This window comes from Aotus nancymaae, unplaced genomic scaffold (assembly GCF_030222135.1).
Source record: "Aotus nancymaae isolate 86718 unplaced genomic scaffold, 86718_ANA_hifiasm-v0.15.2.pri h1tg000020l, whole genome shotgun sequence".
NCBI classification, from domain to species: Eukaryota; Metazoa; Chordata; class Mammalia; order Primates; family Aotidae; genus Aotus; species Aotus nancymaae.
The window spans coordinates 30,857,455-30,874,074 of NW_026988432.1; the positions used below are offsets into that span (position 1 = coordinate 30,857,455).

At 48.6% G+C, this 16,620-nt stretch overlaps 1 protein-coding gene across 4 annotated transcripts in view; it reads left to right on the forward strand.

The window, feature by feature from the left end:
* LOXHD1 (lipoxygenase homology PLAT domains 1) overlaps window positions 1-16,620 on the forward strand; it is a 183,328-nt gene that overhangs the window by 128,333 nt on the left and 38,375 nt on the right. For 3 of the 4 annotated variants that reach the window (XM_064378976.1, XM_012440785.2, XM_064378977.1), the window contains 6 exons: window positions 1,357-1,511; window positions 5,755-5,964; window positions 6,071-6,206; window positions 8,039-8,247; window positions 9,066-9,251; window positions 12,326-12,453. In XM_064378976.1, coding sequence (XP_064235046.1) covers window positions 1,357-1,511; window positions 5,755-5,964; window positions 6,071-6,206; window positions 8,039-8,247; window positions 9,066-9,251; window positions 12,326-12,453 — 1,024 coding nt within the window. The remainder of the gene's footprint in view (window positions 1-1,356; window positions 1,512-5,754; window positions 5,965-6,070; window positions 6,207-8,038; window positions 8,248-9,065; window positions 9,252-12,325; window positions 12,454-16,620) is intronic. The other variant, XM_012440784.2, reaches the window with a different exon arrangement.

Below are 16,620 nucleotides of genomic sequence, written 5' to 3' on the forward strand. Positions count from 1 at the left end.
GGAGCCTTGCTGTAGGTGTGAGTGTGTTCCACAGCCGTGGGACAAGCAACTCACATCACTTTATTTTTCTAAATTTAATTAAATGTGGTTCTGAGCCCACTTGCAAGCGTTGATAAGAAAGCCCATCTCCTTCAATGCAGGGAGGGGAATCCCCTTTTTGAGGGTCTTCTAGGAATCCTGGCGCTCATAGGAGAGGCCTGGCCCTTAGTCCGGGGTGAGTACCACCCCCAGCTGTGCTCACTGTCACACAGTGTCACTGCTGGCTCTTCACCAGAAACACTCCTGCATGAATCTGGCTTTGTCAAAAGACCCTCTCTTCCACCTTTGACACCCCCTTCAAGTTTCAAGTCCCCAAAGAAGCCCAGCAATCATCTCCCTAGAGGATCCCTGTGTGCAGGTGAGGGATCCCTGCTGCCTGTGAGATACTCCCGAACCCTCACTCCCTCCCAGGACAAGGAAAGTTAACCTTCCCACTTTGGACACCTCTGCCTTTCAGCTTCCATCTCTCTCCTTGGGGATAATCCAGCCAAGTCTCCTATTCCTTGGCCTGAAACTCAAAATCTCAAAAGACAGAGGATACAGAGACAGGCCAACCAATTTTTAGCCTTCATAAAAATGCAAGACGACTCTCCCTGATTGGGAGAAGGTTGGGAAAGGAGAGCTTTTGTTTTTCTTTAAACAAAAACAGCAAAACAAAAATAAGATACCATTTATTTTTACTTTTCATAATTTTTAATTATCACACCAATATTTAGCCCTCCCTATGGGCCATGGGAGACCAAGGAGTGGGCGGTGGTCACAGTGGCTTCAGAGGGGAGTTGGCTTGGAGCGCTGGGGCAGGGATGGGTGGTGGCAGTGGGTTGGAGAATAAATGAACATAAGGAAATGAACAGAGGGGAAACTGTTCTATAAAAAATATTTTTCTATGAACCAGTTAAAAGGATCTGGTGTTGACACTGGTCACCTTCAAATGGGAAGGCATATTATTGTTGTGTATTGTGACAGGTAGATTCGGCAACCACAATGTGGACACATCTCAGGTAGTTTCTGAGTCTTTCTCCCTGGACACTGAAGGCAGCTATATGATCAGATAGATGGTTTGAGGGGTGCTCAGAAAAGTCTCCATTTTGGGGATCTCAAAGAGCCCACCTGGGTCTAGATCTGATGAGCACACTTCCCACTAGAGAACCACATGGATTTGAAGCTGAATATGCATAATTGAATGAACAAAAGGAAGGTACTAACCCCTGGAGGCCTAGACCAAAAGCTTAGTACCTCCTACAAATCCAGTTCCCCAAGACCTAAAGTACTGTCCCCTTTTCTTCCCTTTGTCTGTCTGTCTCACCACCTGCCCAGTTGTGCTGTACTCGGTGCAGATCTTCACAGGGAACATTCCCGGGGCAGGGACGGATGCCAAGGTGTACATCACCATCTATGGAGACCTGGGGGACACCGGGGAGCGGTACCTTGGCAAGTCAGAGAACCGCACCAACAAGTTTGAGAGAGGAACGGTATGAGGGGCACACGGGGTTCACCCTCCTTCCCTTCTCCTCCCCAGGCCCAACCATCAAGGCACCAGCTCTTCTTGGTTCCCGGGGACATCCAGGAACTTTGTGGAGCATCATACACCCTCATTTGGGCCTCTGGCCTTGCCCTTCCCCTGCAAGTGCTCCTTGTTCCCCATTCCTTGCTGATACACCCACCCTGGGTCCTGCGTAGGGGATGGGGTGGAGCAGAAGGCTGACCTTGGGCAAGTGGGAGGCCTGCTGCAGCTCCAGATTGTTGGCTTCATGGGGCTGGGCCATCTTCGGAAAATCCAGTTCACTGTGCATGGTTCATGAACATGGAGGTGAACACTGCAGAATGGCAGGGGCTGTGCTCACAGAGACTTGAACTGTGGGGTGGAGAGGGGATCTGGAGGCCTGGTTCTGCTATCAACTCCTTATCTGCTTCAACTTCTCTGGCCTCAGTTTCCTCATCTGTAAATTAAAGGATCAGATATGAATTGGCTAAGTTGTGTTGTGTAGAGCCTCAGTGGCTCCAAGGCTCTTGGGAGCCTTGGGGATGGTGAAGACAGATGCAGATGGACACCTGACTCCCTCCCAGGTGGATCCACTTTGACCTGGCCTGTTGATTGCAGTGCCAAGCAAGCCCTCTGTTAAGCAAAGGGTTCTGTGGCTATAAAAAGGCTTGAAAACCACATGACTAGGTGATGTCTAAGGCCCTTCCAGCTCTGACAGTGATTTTACAGAAACACAGGGGCCTCTAAGGGTGGGCTTTGTAAACCTTCCCTTCCCACCAGCTCGGCTCCCCTCTTCCTGCCCCTGCTCCTCACACTCCGTGCTCTTTCTGCCATTGCCCTCCACTTGCTCCTCAGCCTCCTTTCCTTCTCCTCTACATGCACCAAAATCTGCCAGAAATCCCCACAGGCCAGGCTATCTCCACAGGGAGATCAGGTTAAGGGGATTGGCTCCTAACCTGATCTGTGCTCCTGCCTGTGGCTGTGCATGTCTGGGGATTTCATACATCAGCCAATGGGTATCCATCAAGGGTCTCCCTAAACCTGACCCCAGCCAGGCATATCCCTTAGCATTGAACCACTCTACTAGTGAGGAGGATATTAGCCCTGGGACAAGAAATGTGGGTGTCATCTAAGTGGGTCTGCAGCTGGCTGGTGACCCCATGATTCAGACAATGGAAGGAGCCCCAGCCTGGTTGCCAGGTCTCCTCAGACCCCAGCAGTCCCATTCATTGCTTCATCATCCAGATAGAAACCATTTACCTTTAACTTCAGTTTACTGCATCTGAAGCAGGGATAGTAACATGATTGCTAATTAGACCTCTGGGCTGAAAAACAGGACAAGATGTAAGATCGTGTTGTACCAGGAAGAAATCATCTTAAAACATAAATTCACGCACCACAAGAGATATAATTTTTCACTGCCCTTCTAAAGTAGCTAGGAGGAGTCCTATCCTCCTCTTTCCATCTTGTAAAAATGGAATGCCAAAAAGGTCATGTGATTTATGTGATTTTCCATGACTACACTGGGGATATTATTTATCAGGTCCCCAGATGCTAGGGCCAGGTCACCTGAGCTCAGATCCTGGCTCTGACACTTACTAGCTGCGTGATCTTAGACGAGTTACTTAACATATTTGTGCCTCCTTTTTCTCTACCCTAAAAAAGTGTTAATTTCCAGTTATTGTGAAAGTCAACTGAATTAAAAATGTGAAGTGTCTAGAACTACGTCTGGCAGGCAGGTAGCTCTTTGTGCTGGATGTTGTCAAGCCTTGGGAGAGCTCACTTGTCCCCTGCCCTAGTTGATGCCTGGTGTCGATGCTTGGCAAATGCATTGTAAAAGCAGCAATGCACAGCATACAGCTGATAGGTCCATTTTTATGCACAGCTTTATTTACAGACTCTGGCAAAGAGTAGGTGTTCAATAAATATGGATTAAGTAAATAAATGAGTGGAAGTATAAATGAAGGTGATGCAAGGTGATTCTTCTCTATGTTCAGATTCTGTTTTTTCTTTTTTTCTCTCAGCAATTGTTATGTCACAAGAAAAAATCTTTGCCCAGTTCTGCCCCATCACTTTCTTCTCTTTTCCTCCAGTTTTGATGACCCATAAGGGGAGCTGGAGCAACTTCTGGCTCAGTTACTAACCATGTGACCTTAAGTTCACTGCTGAACATCTAGAAGCTTCCATTTCTCTGATCACTTGCTCCAGAATATGGGAGTCATCTTGGAAACCCCTCTCCCTGTTGGAAACCCCTCCCTACCCATATCCAATCAATCGCCAGGTTCCAGAGTCTTCCTTCTAAATAACTTCACATCAGCCAAGTCTGCCCTGTCTCCACTCAGCCCTGCCTCATCTCAGCTTGTTCACTGAGCCAGCCTGGTCTCTCTGCTCCAGGCCCAGCCATCCAACCCACTCTCCAGCTTCCTCAGTTAACCTCTCCAAAGCTGACCAGTCACTGTCTCACTTCAAGCCTGCAGAGGTTCCCCTCGGATCCCAGATCTGCCCTGAGTCCTTCACAGGATTTGCAGACTTTCATGGCCTGCCCGCACTGGCCTGTTCAGAGTGCCCTCTGTAGACCATTGTGTGCAGTTTCCAGAATGCGCCACCCTCTCTCCTGCCTCAGCATCCTTCCAAACGTTTTCTCTGCTTACATGTACATGCACCCATAGAAAATAGGTAAGCGATTAGGTGGTATTACTGTTTTACATAAAAGACATCATGCTACATAAATACTTATTTAACTTGCCCTTCTCTCCATGGCTGCCTTGGAAAACTCTGTCTGCAAGGATATTAAAATATAGATGGAGTTGACTCTTCTCTGTAACCACTGCAGACAAAACATTCTGCAGAAAAGGCTTTGCCAGTTACATAGCCATTCCCCAAGCACTGGACCCCAGATGGCTTCCAATTTTCTACTGTAAAAATTATCTGTAATAAGCATTCTCGTGCAATGTGAAGGTCTTCCCCAGGACAGATGCAAAGAAGTGGAATTGCTGTATCTCAGGTGGGCCCATTCTTATTCTAGTGAACCCAGTGGATTGCCAGCACCCCAGGACTGCTCCCATCCACATCTGCTTTTGGCCACACACCACTAGCTGCTATTTACCTGCAGCTGCCTTGGCCATGGGCTGTCCCCACCTGAGCTGCCTGGAAAGCCTGACCCCCCAGCTGCAGCTTAATGCTGACACCTGGAGATGTCTGTCTTCCCGGGCCTGGCTCTAGTCCTCACACAGGTGGTTGCTGCCACCATGTGAGCTAGAATTACCCATCCCCTCCTCTTGCCGTACTGGACTGTGGGGTCCTGGGGTCAGAAGGCATCCTATTCTACTCATCTCTGGATTCCTAAGGCTTCACACAGTGACTCGCATGGCACCTGCACTCAGCAAATCTTTCAGAAGGAAAGTAGGTGTCACTCAGTGTCACCTGTCCCCCTCACCCTCCTCAGATTCCCACCCTGACTCCTGACTCCCACATTCAACCTCTGTCTTGGCTCCATCTCATTCAAAGCCTGGAATCCATACCTTGCCAAATTCCCCTCAAAGAATCGGCACACAAGACTGGAATGTCCGCCTGACTAAAGACAGACTCAGGGACACAGAGGAGGGCCTTGCATCACAACCCCACAAAACCCTCTTGAGCCTGTGATCCGGATGTTTGTCCCTGAGTCCCTATGCAGCCTGGCCTCCACCAGAGCCTCACCTCTTCTGCCTCCTCTCCTGCAGCCTGGCCTTGCTGGCTCATCCAACTCCCTCAGCATCTCCCAGGGAATTTCAGCCCCTCTTCCATTACTCAGAAACTCACCTCTAGAAGAACTTTTGCCCTCCAGCTGCCACAGCTGGATTCATCCCCAATGCCCAGCATAGCTAAGCAGTCTGGGAACAGGACTGGCTGACCACCCCTCCTCTGCCTCTGAACATGGCCTTCAGGTCCCACCCACCTTACACAGCGGAGTCTTCCAAACACCCACAGGCTTCTCCCAAGAGGAATATGGTGAAGGCAGTTTTCTCCATGGCACTACACATAATAAGTGGACTGCAAAATGGGACCACTGTGAATGTGAGACCTTGGACCCCACAGGCTGGGTGTTGGGGATGTAGGCCTGGAGGGCTCCCCAGCAAGGAAGTCTGTTCAGCACAGCAACTTAGGGGGATGGAAGGTCCCAGAAGGGTGGGGCTGGAGGGGGTTGAGTGGGTTGCACCCCCCACCTGAGTCCCCACATCTGGGCTTCCCAGGCTGACACCTTCATTATTGAGGCTGCTGACCTCGGCGTCATCTACAAGATCAAGCTCCGCCACGACAACTCCAAGTGGTGTGCAGACTGGTACGTGGAGAAGGTGGAGATCTGGAACGATACCAATGAGGACGAGTTCCTGTTCCTGTGCGGGCGCTGGCTGTCCCTGAAGAAGGAGGATGGGCGACTCGAGAGACTCTTTTATGAGAAGGTGAGGCAAGGGGCCAACAGAGCCTGTGGCCATCCTCATGCCCAGGGGAGGGCCCGTGAGGTGGAGGTGCTGGAGCTGCGACTGCCAGTCCTGCTCTCCCGCACAGGAGTACACGGGGGACCGCAGCAGCAACTGCAGCAGCCCCGCTGACTTCTGGGAGATCGCCCTGAGCTCCAAGATGGCCGACGTGGACATCAACACAGTGACCGGGCCCATGGCTGACTACGTTCAGGAGGGCCCAAGTAAGCCAACCAGGGAGCTCTTTAGACGGGGACCAGGCTCATGGAAATGTTTAAAAGCAATTCCTGGATGAGCCATTCTTGAGCCCCACCATCACCAATGACATATCTAACACTTATTTAGATAGTTTTCACACATATTGCCTGTTTATCCCCAGAACAACCCTGCAGGTGAGAGGGCAGGGCTAAGACCCCTTTGCAGATGGGGAGACAAAGGCTAAAGGAGGTTAGGGTGAGAATGAACATCCCTCACATGTCACTAGAGCATCATATAAAACACTCAGCCATGCAAACTTAAGGCACGATGTGGTGGTGGAGGCAGGGAAAGAAGTCCTGAGACGGCCGTTTGGGGACTGAAGTTCCATTTCTGGTTTGACAATAAAATGTGTGGCCTTGGACAAGCTGATATCTTGGCTTCCACTTTTTCTTCCTCCATAAAACAATATCATAATTCCCTGGCAAGTTCATTTTGCCAACCAGATTTTTGAGATAAGGCAATTCTCTAATTGTCTGTCGAACATTTGAATGCACTACCTTCCTAGTCAGTTCTCTTAAACATAAGAGTGTGACAACCATGCTATCCCCCTCCAGTAGACCACATGGTGGATCTGTGGAGTCAGACAGACAAAGCTAGTCTGCTTACACTTTACCTTCTCACTCTGTAAATGAGTGACAGGACCCCCAAGAAAGGGCCTTTCCTTAAGCACTATGACCACCTGTGGAAAGACTCCCCCTGTAAAGATGAAACAAGGCCATGTGCAGGTAATTCCATCCAGGAAGAGATGGTTTGGAAACTTTTCAAAGAGATACAGATTGCATAACCTAAAACCACTACACCAGGGGAGTGTCTCCCAAGCTATTGAGAAAGATGAACCAGGAGAAGGGTTTCCAGCTTGTATCAATTTGTAACTGCAAATGACAGAGACCTGGAAATGGTGGCTTAAACAAATTAAGAATTATTCTTTTCTCTCACATAAAAGTCCAAAGCTAGGCCATCTGGGACTAACACGGCAGTTCCAGTGCAATCAAGCACCTAGGTTCCTTTAACCTGGTCACCCTGGCAACCTTGTAAATGACTTCTCTCCTAAATGTTGCCCATGATTCCAAGATGAATGTTGGAGCTCCAGCCATCACACCCACATTCCAAGCAGAAGGGCAAGGGGAAAAAGAGTACTCCTCCCAGGTGAATCACACCTTTTAAAAAAGATTTCCCCAGAAACCTACCCAACAATATCTCCTTACATGTCATAACCGCCCTTACCTGCAAGACGAATGGATAGTTGGTGGGAAATTAGAACTCTATGGACACTAACTGAACAAGTTTTTATGCTGATTAATCTGGTTTTGGAAATGGATGTCTTCTAGGACTTTCATTCACTATGTTGCATATATAGTACATTTTTATTGTTCTTCAAATCCCTTCTTTCTATGAGACCTTGCTTTTGTCAACATCATTTTTGTTGACCATCGTGAGCTTTTCAGGCAAATAATGCCGATATGAGGTGAGAAGTTATTTTTCTTACCCTCCTTCACGTAATAGTACTAGGTTCAAGTAGGATAATTGGTCAAAAGAGCTTTTAGAAGCTTGACACTCCAAACAAGTGAAAAGAATGCTGTCTTTGTTCTGTGCGTTGGAAGTTAGCAACTCCCTCAGTCATTGGAGAGGAGCCACGCACCACAGATAACTTACCAGTCTGAAGGGCTCACTGCACTTTGTCTCTGAGCAAGGAACTGAGATCAGTACCCTCAGAGGTCACTTTCAAATCTATGAGCCTGTGAGGCAGTGCCTTGTCCACCTGGTCTGTTATGAGGCTGGGCCCCGTGATCTCTTGCAGTTATTCCCTACTATGTGTCGGTCACCACTGGGAAGCACAAGGACGCGGCCACTGACAGCAGAGCCTTCATCTTCCTCATTGGGGAGGAAGATGAACGTAGTAACCGCATCTGGTTGGACTACCCACGCGGGAAGAGGGGCTTCAGTCGTGGCTCTGTAGAGGAGTTCTACGTCGCTGGCTTGGATGTGGGCGTCATCAAGAAAATAGAGGTGCTGGCTTCTTGGGACCCCATGATAGTGACCACCCTAGGGACAGATGGAGCTGACCAGTACCTGGGTGGGCAGGGGAGTGCAGGGTGGGAAGAGCAGCCTACCTGCAGTGGCCCTCAGAGCAGGTAGCAGAGCAGAACAAACTAGCCAGGTGACTTTGGGTGAGCCACCTGCCCCTCTGTGTGTCTGTTTCCCACTTACCCAGTGGGAATGTTCTGTGTGTTAGTTTCTATTGCTGTGTAACAAATTACCACAAACTTAGTGCCTTAAAGCAACACAAATGTATTATCTCACAGTTTCATGGATCAGGAGTCTAGGTGTGAGTTAGCAGGGTCCATTTTCAAGGTCTCAGTGGGCTGAAATCAAGTTGCAGCTAGGGCCGCGATTTTATCCGGGGCTTGGGTTCCTCTTCCAGGCTCACTGGTTGTTGGCAGAATCCATTTTCTTGGGGTGTAGGACTGAGGCCTTCAGCTCTCAGAGGCCGTCCACCATTCTTCACCACAGAGCCCTCTCCAAAACCTGGCTATTTGCTTGTTCAATAGGAGACAATCTCTTCTGCTTCAAATATCTCCCACTTCTTCACTTCTGACATCTAGACATGCTTTTTAAAGGGCTCAATTGATTAGGTCCAGCCCACTCAAAGTTACCTGATTAGAGACTGTAATTATATCTGCACCATCTCTTCACCTTCCTGGGAGGGACCTGGGCCAGCAAGTGTGTAGCACATTGGGAAGAAGCACTGAGGGAGGGGCAGAGCAGGGAACACCTCCTTCCCAGTTGTGTCCAGATCGTCACAGACCAGGTGTGTCTCCTCCTAGCTGGGCCATGACGGGGCCTCCCCTGAGAGCTGCTGGCTGGTGGAAGAGCTGTGTTTGGCAGTCCCCACCCAGGGCACCAAGTACACGTTGAACTGTAACTACTGGCTTGCCAAGGACAGAGGTGATGGCATCACTTCGCGTGTCTTCGACCTCTTGGATGCTATGGTGGTGAACATCGGGGTCAAGGTAGGGGGCACTGTGAGTGTGCAGTGCATGGCCAGGACAGTGCAGATTGGGGTGGGGGCAGCAGGGGAGACAGAAGTGGAAGAAGTAGGAGACTCATCACTGGGACATCCACAGGTGCTGCAGCCACACGTGTGCTAGCCAGATGTACTAGCTATCCACATGTGTGCTAGCCAGATGTACTAGCTATCCACAGCTGTGCTAGCCAGATGTACTAGCTATCCACAGGTGTGCTAGCCAGATGTACTAGCTATCCACAGGTGTGCTAGCCAGATGTACTAGCTATCCACAGCTGTGCTAGCCAGATGTACTAGCTATCCACAGCTGTGCTAGCCAGATGTACTAGCTATCCACAGGTGTGCTACCCAGATGTACTAGCTATCCACAGGTGTGCTAGCCAGATGTACTTTGCTAGGAGCCACAGACTGAACTCTCTTCTGGTCTGCTGCTGTGTGACCTTGGGCAAGTCACCTCATTTCTCTGGGCCTTGTTCTTCTCATACACTTCTTAGAAATAATGCATCCCTGTTACTCATGGCCTGTTCCATGTAGGGTCTTGGTGAGAACTAATGAGATCACAGTCCATGAAGAGCTTTGCAAGGAAGCAGCACCATGTAGACAGGCAGGGTCATTATTCACCAAAGGATCCACCATCAACAGCAGTAGGGTGGTGATGGGAAAGACAGCATCTGGGATACTGTGAACCTCTGGGTCTCACAGTGCAGCCAGTGGTGTCCACACAAGACCCTCCTTAACTAGAAAAGCCTGGAGGACAAGAGGTCTGAGCTCCTGTCCTGGTTCCACCTCTAACTGGCCAAATGACCTGGGACAAGTTGTATAAACGCACAGGTCAGTCCAGGCAGGAGCCAGATGCCTAGTGCTGGGATCCAAGGACCCCCAGCTATTTGGTGGCCCAGAAGCCTCTGTTTCCCCTGACCCTGTGGGTTTCTCTTTTTGGCTCATGGCTACAGGGTCAACAGAAAGCCCCAACCCTTATCTCTGGTCCTGAATCAAAATGAGTGGGCTTCCTGGACCAGATCAGAAGCTGTCCCACAAAGATGAGAAGAAATCATTTGGACTTGAGCGTGTTCTGCCTACACTGTATAGAGAAGTGGGGCTCTAAAAACCTTGACAGGCACGAGCGTAGGAGCCTGCCACTCTCCTGCCCCTCACCTGCTGGAGAGTCAGAGAGCAGCACTTTCTATAGCACATAGCCTTCCCCCTCCCGCCAGACATCTCCATGTGTGACCAGACGGATGGTGTGGGTGAGCACGCAGCTCATCTGGGGACCTCCGCCTGACCCACTTCCCGGCCCGTGTGTGCCTGTATGCCACTGCCCAGCACACATGCACACCCCACACAGTGCAGCTGCAGCTCCCTCCAAGCCCTTTAGTACAGGAAAATCCAGACCTTCACCACTGTTATCCACAGCACAAAGGAACACAGGTTTGTCACTTTACAAAGAACTGCAGGGTTCTTTGGGCTGGCCATATCCCCAGGACACCTGATATCAGACTAGAATTACAAGAGCACTGTTTCTGTCTCTTTTTGGAAACACACCTATTACATAAAAAGAGTTGTGTCTGTGTAAAGGAGAGAAAGATGGATACAGAGAACGCAAGAGCTGGACAGACCAGCTCTCAGGGGCTGGTCTCCGTGGGGCCGCTGAAGCACTCATTTTGATCATTCTATTTTTTATGCCTGTCTGGATAAGAGCAAAAAAGTGTCAGATTCCCACTTTTGTTCCCAGTGGCTCCTCCTGCCCATCATGAATGCCCTTTTTGGGTGGTCTAAGAGGATTTTCTTGGTAAAGCAAGAGGCTCTTCATCCATTCCCTCCACAAACATGTCCTGAATTTCTCCTGCGGGCCAGGCCTGTGCAGAATACTTCAAACCTCACAGTGTCCTGGCAGAGATTCTAGATGCTGCTGGAAAAGCACTCAGGCCCCAACAGGCACAGTGATGGGGACATGACCGGTGTGATTAACAGCCCAGGTTCAGAAGTCCAGGAGTCTGGGCAATGGGGACCAGGCACCTGCACAGGTGATAGAGGAGTGTGGCAGCCTCCAGAGAAGGGACACACCAGGCCAGGTATGTTCAAAGGAGACAGTCAAGATGGCCCTTCCCTGACCATGTGTCTGAGCCTCTCCTAAACCTTCAGACTTCACTGTGAGTCTGGGGCACTTGATAAGAAGGAAAAGAGTAAGAAGCCAAGACCAAAGAACATTCCAGAACATCAGTGTAAGTGCTTTCTCTTGCCACAAGGCTGCCTCACAGAGGAAGAACCGAGGTAGGGCCTTGGTGGAGGCATGCCAGGAAGAGCAGGCTGTGCCTCACCCTCCAGTAGAGACAGAGGGCACACATTCTGTTTGGCACACCCCTCAGGCTAAATGGCATAACCCCAGTCTCAAGTGAACATCATGGAAGTAGGGGATTGCCCCACTTCACAAGTGGATTGGGGCAGTGCTTCCTCCATAGGCATCACTCCCAAGAGCACCCCTCATTCACAGCTGCAGGGCATGTGTAGGCTGTGGCATGAAGGGGGATTGACACTCAGAACATTGGCTGCTGCTTGGGGACACACAGGTGGCAGGCTCAGCGCCAGGCACCATGCAAATTGTCAGCAGCTCTCACTCTGCAAGGGAGCTTATCCCTATTTTACCACAGGGGAGCCAAGGCTGGCGGGTCTAACAGCCAGCAGGTGGCAGGTCTGGGATTCACATGGAGCTCTGGAGGGCTCCAAAGGCCACTGTTCTGTCACCATGAGCTGCTGGCATGGCTGGATGTAGGTTGGGATTTGACTGACAAAGCGTCAGTGAATGCTGGGCTTTCCGTCATGTTTCTGTTGAACAAGGGCTCTCCTCAGAAACTCCTTTCTAGGGCCAGACTGGGCACAGTTGGGGGCATAAGGGAGTGACAAGGCTTACTGTCCAGGCATTTACAGTTGATTAGGGGAGAGGTTCTTTCCAGAGCCGTAGAACTTGGACAGCGTGTTTGCTTTCTCTGGTGAGACTGAGGCAGTTCAGGTGGGGTTGAAGGGTGAGGCTGAGACTCAGCACCTGTGTCTCTTTAATGGCAGGTTCTCTATGAAATGACGGTGTGGACAGGGGATGTAGTAGGCGGGGGCACTGACTCCAACATCTTCATGACCCTCTACGGCATCAATGGGAGCACAGAGGAGATGCAGCTGGACAAAAAGAAAGCCAGGTACCTGGAGGCGGCCCTTGCCCCTCACCCCTCCCACATTCAACTCTTCCCCTCTGCTCTACACTGCCTTCAACCAGGCTGATTCTCACATGCCCACTGCAGACCATGGGGCCTTCTATCTTCTGCCTTTCTGTCTCAGTACCTTCCTCTTTCAAGGGCCAGCTCAAATCTACCTCCCCCAGGAAGTCTGCCTTGATCACTTCCACCCAGACCAAGTCCTTCCTTTCTTCTTTCTTTCATTTGGTCACTCAAAATTGTTTATTGTAAGGTTGGTAGATTAGCTGATGGTATTGTATCATTGTTAATGTCTCAGTTTTATTAATTGTACTATGGCAATATAAGATGTTGACATTAAGGGAAGCTAGGTGAAGGGGGCCCAGAAGCACTGTTCTATTTTTGCAGCTTTTCTGTAAGTCTCAAATGACTACCAAATAATATGCATTCAATTTTCAAAACATTAAAAAAAGATTGAACATCTAGTATATGCCAGGCACTGACTCAGGCACTGAAGAGATGATATAACCAAGAAGACAAGGTCCTTGTACTTACAGAGCTTAACCTAAAGAGGGCAATAGTAGCAACAGTAACATTTATAGGAGCCTGTTTGCACCAAGCATTGTTCTATAATAAGCCATATATTGACCCACTTAGTCCTTTCCACAACCCTATTACAGGTGAGAAACTGAGGCACAGCAAGGTAAAGTCATATGCTCAGAATCCCATGGCCATTAAGCTGTGGCACTGCAAACTACACCCAGATGGCCCCTAGTCCTAAGCACTCATTAGTGATCAATAATGACAATAAAGATGGCCCTCCTATAGTGCTTACTGTCTGTGCCTTCCCTTGGATTCCCAGTTTAGACAGTCCTGGGTTTGGGCTGGTTTGCCATGTTCGGCCATTGTCCCCAAAACATCCCTGGCCCTTGACATTTTAAGAACCAGAGATGATAGGCTCAGAGCCTCAGCATAGCATTTTAAAAACCCACCCACAGCAACTTGCCTCTGAACCTACAGCACTCCTTCCACTAGCTGGAGGTCAGGACCCAGGTGGCTTCCTTTCTGAGCCCCTCATACCTCCCAGCTCTTGCTTTGCATGTAGTAGGCACTCAGTACTTCCGGATTGAGGTGGTGATGAGGACATTGTGGATGATAGTGAGGATGCTGATATTGATGGGCAAAGCTCTCGCTCGTACAAGCTGCTCTGTCCATGAAAAGAAATGCTGCCTGGCTCCCAAGAGCTTCAGTAACCACATCCTCATCATCACCAACACCACCATCATCATAATTATCATCCCCAGCATCATCACCTTCATCCATATCACCACCGCCACCACCACCACCATCATCAACGGTAGGGATGATGATTGTGATGATGGTAGTGATGATGATGGTGATGATAGGGATGAAGGCAGTGATGGTGGGGATCATGATTGTGATGATGATGATAATGGTAGGGATGATGATGATGGTGATGGTGATAGGGATGAAGGTGATAGTAGGAATGATAATTGTGATGATGGTGGTGGTGATGATGATGATAATTATGGTGATGATGGTGATGATGTTGATGGTGATAGGGATGAAGGTGATGATTGTAGGAGTGATCATTGTGATGAAGATAATGATGATGATGATGGTGGAGGTGGTGGTGGCGGTGGTGATAGGGATGAAGGTGATGATGCTGGGGATGATAATTGTGATGATGTTGGTGTTGGTGATGATGAGGATGTGGTTACTGAAGCTCTTGGGAGCCAGGCAGCATTTCTTTTCATGGACAGAGCAGCTTGCACAAGCCAGAGCTTTACCTGTCCTATGGGCCCTATGCAGCTCATCCCTGGGGGTCTGATGGGAACAGTTTTTGCCTGTCTTCTCTTAGCACTTCTGCTTTCTCATTTTGCAACTCCCATTTCCTCCTGGAATTCTTCCCATATCAACAGCAATGGTGATAATAATAATGACTACCATGCATTAAACATTTATTCTATTCCAGGCATCGTTGCAAGTGCTTTTTAATATATATTAACTCACAACACCCCTCTCATCACTCTTTGTACTCTCATCATCTCCACATTGCTAATAAGATGCCTGAGATACATAGAGGTGAAATAACTTGCCCAAGGTCACACAGCAAGTAAGTAGGAGAACTGAGATTTGAACTTAGTTCTAGAAATAATGGAGGACCAAATGAGAACAGAAACTGTCTACTTAGAGCTTGCTGTATCAAGAGACTTAGCCACCATCACTTGGTTTGGTAGAGATTTGAAGGCTGTGGGAGGAGAAAGAGCTTTATAGTGAAGCATTATTTTTGGCGTGGTAGAGATGGAGGTGGGGTAGTTAGAATCGGGGTTTCATAATGTGGTTGCATTGGGGAGCATGTTTGGATTCGGTCGGGCAGTCTGGTTAGTCCTGAGTTGGCAGCAGGGACAAAATAGGGAAGCTAGGGCTCATTGCCCCAAGTCCTGACCATTCTGGGCCAATTTCTGTAGAGACCGTGGTTTCTTGGGATGGTGGTTGCGGATGTGTTAGCTCAGAGTTCTGTTATCACACATGGTCTGGCTACTGTTGTTTCCATATTCAGTCTTCTATAGTCTTTACTTCTGTACTCTGACTCCAATCTCTACCCAACCCCATATTCCTGGATTTTCTTTGATTAATTGTCCTACACCTACATTCCACCTTGTTTTCCAGATGTGAAAGGCTTAGTTGCTGGTAGAAGAGATATCTTATTTCTGGAAGTATCTAAATTCCAAAAATATTGCTTGAAAATCCCATCATTATAAATACAACCATACTGTAAATGCTTTGAGGCACTTGCTAGTTGAAGGATTTTTTTTTTTTTTTTTTTTTTTTTTTTTGCTGAATAAAGATTTATTTTGTGAGGAGAGCCATCATTTCTTAATTACCCTGGTTTGCAAGCTCAGAGCTGTTACCTGAGACATGTTTTGATTTCTTCATTTGTGTGTGGCCTGATGTTTCACCTATGTCTTGAAGTCCTTTTTAAGGATGTCTGCATCTTGACTAAGGAATGTAGATAGAAAGACCCACTGGGCATGTGTCGTGGGCACAGCTTGGTATTGTGCAAGGTGATGCTTTCCCAGGGAAATGGTATGTGACCAGAATGAGGCTGAGACATGCATGCATATACACAAAGTATCATGGGGTTTTGCCTGCTGCAACACTCCTGCAGTCAGATGCTATACCCAGGGGCCAAAGCTTACAATAGCCAATAGCAATTCACTCTATCTCACTCCTGAGCTAAATTCTCCAACTTCTCATCTTGCCACTTCAGGGAAAATGGTTCTGGTAAATTAACTCCTACTGAGATGCTGGTGAATTAATATGGCATTCAGAAAAGGCAATGTTCTAAAAGGTAATGCGTACTCTCGGGAGATGAGTCTCTAACAGTGGGATTTGAGGCAATTGGTGTCCAGTGGTTGTAGAAGGTATTTTGTGTCCCTTTTTGTGTCACAAAAGGGTTCTGTTAGGTTTACCCTTCAGGATGGCCTGTTGCTTTCGCTAACCCTTAGTGCAAAGAGCATGGAAAGAGGCTGAGCTCAAGGGAATGGAAAGAGGACAGACACTCAAATGGGATTCCAGTTGCCTTTTCAGGAGAGAATCAGAAAATACTTGGCTGTGACCATGTCCAGGGCTGTAGTAAGCTTGTAAGTTTTGACTCTCTCTGCCACATCTTTATCACTTGAATCTTAGTCTGGTTAGCAATAAAGCTCTGAGACTGCAAAGGGCTTATCTTTGGGGACTGCATGGGTAGAAGAGTTGGGTGGGAAGTTTAAGTTCTTCTCAGGGAGCTTGGAGGTGAGTCCCGGGAGACAGCATGAATGACGGTGGTCTGAGAGAAGAGGAAGGAAAGCTGAGTTTGAGGAACTGCTGCCTTCAAGGGGCACCCGGGTCAGACAATTGAAAGGTTCTAGCACTCACTGCTGGGTACCCCTCTCAAAGCATCATCTGTAGCTCAGAGGCTGCCCTTTAAGAGGACAATGGTAAATATGTACTAGGTCTGATCATGGCATTCAAGAATAGCAGAGACTTAGAATCTGTTTGAGATTTGACCTTGTTCTAATCTCAAACCACAGCAAAGATGCTTATGAGATAAAGATGCAGCTCTCCATCACCTTGAATGTCTCATGGGGAATGCACAAGGTCCAGTTT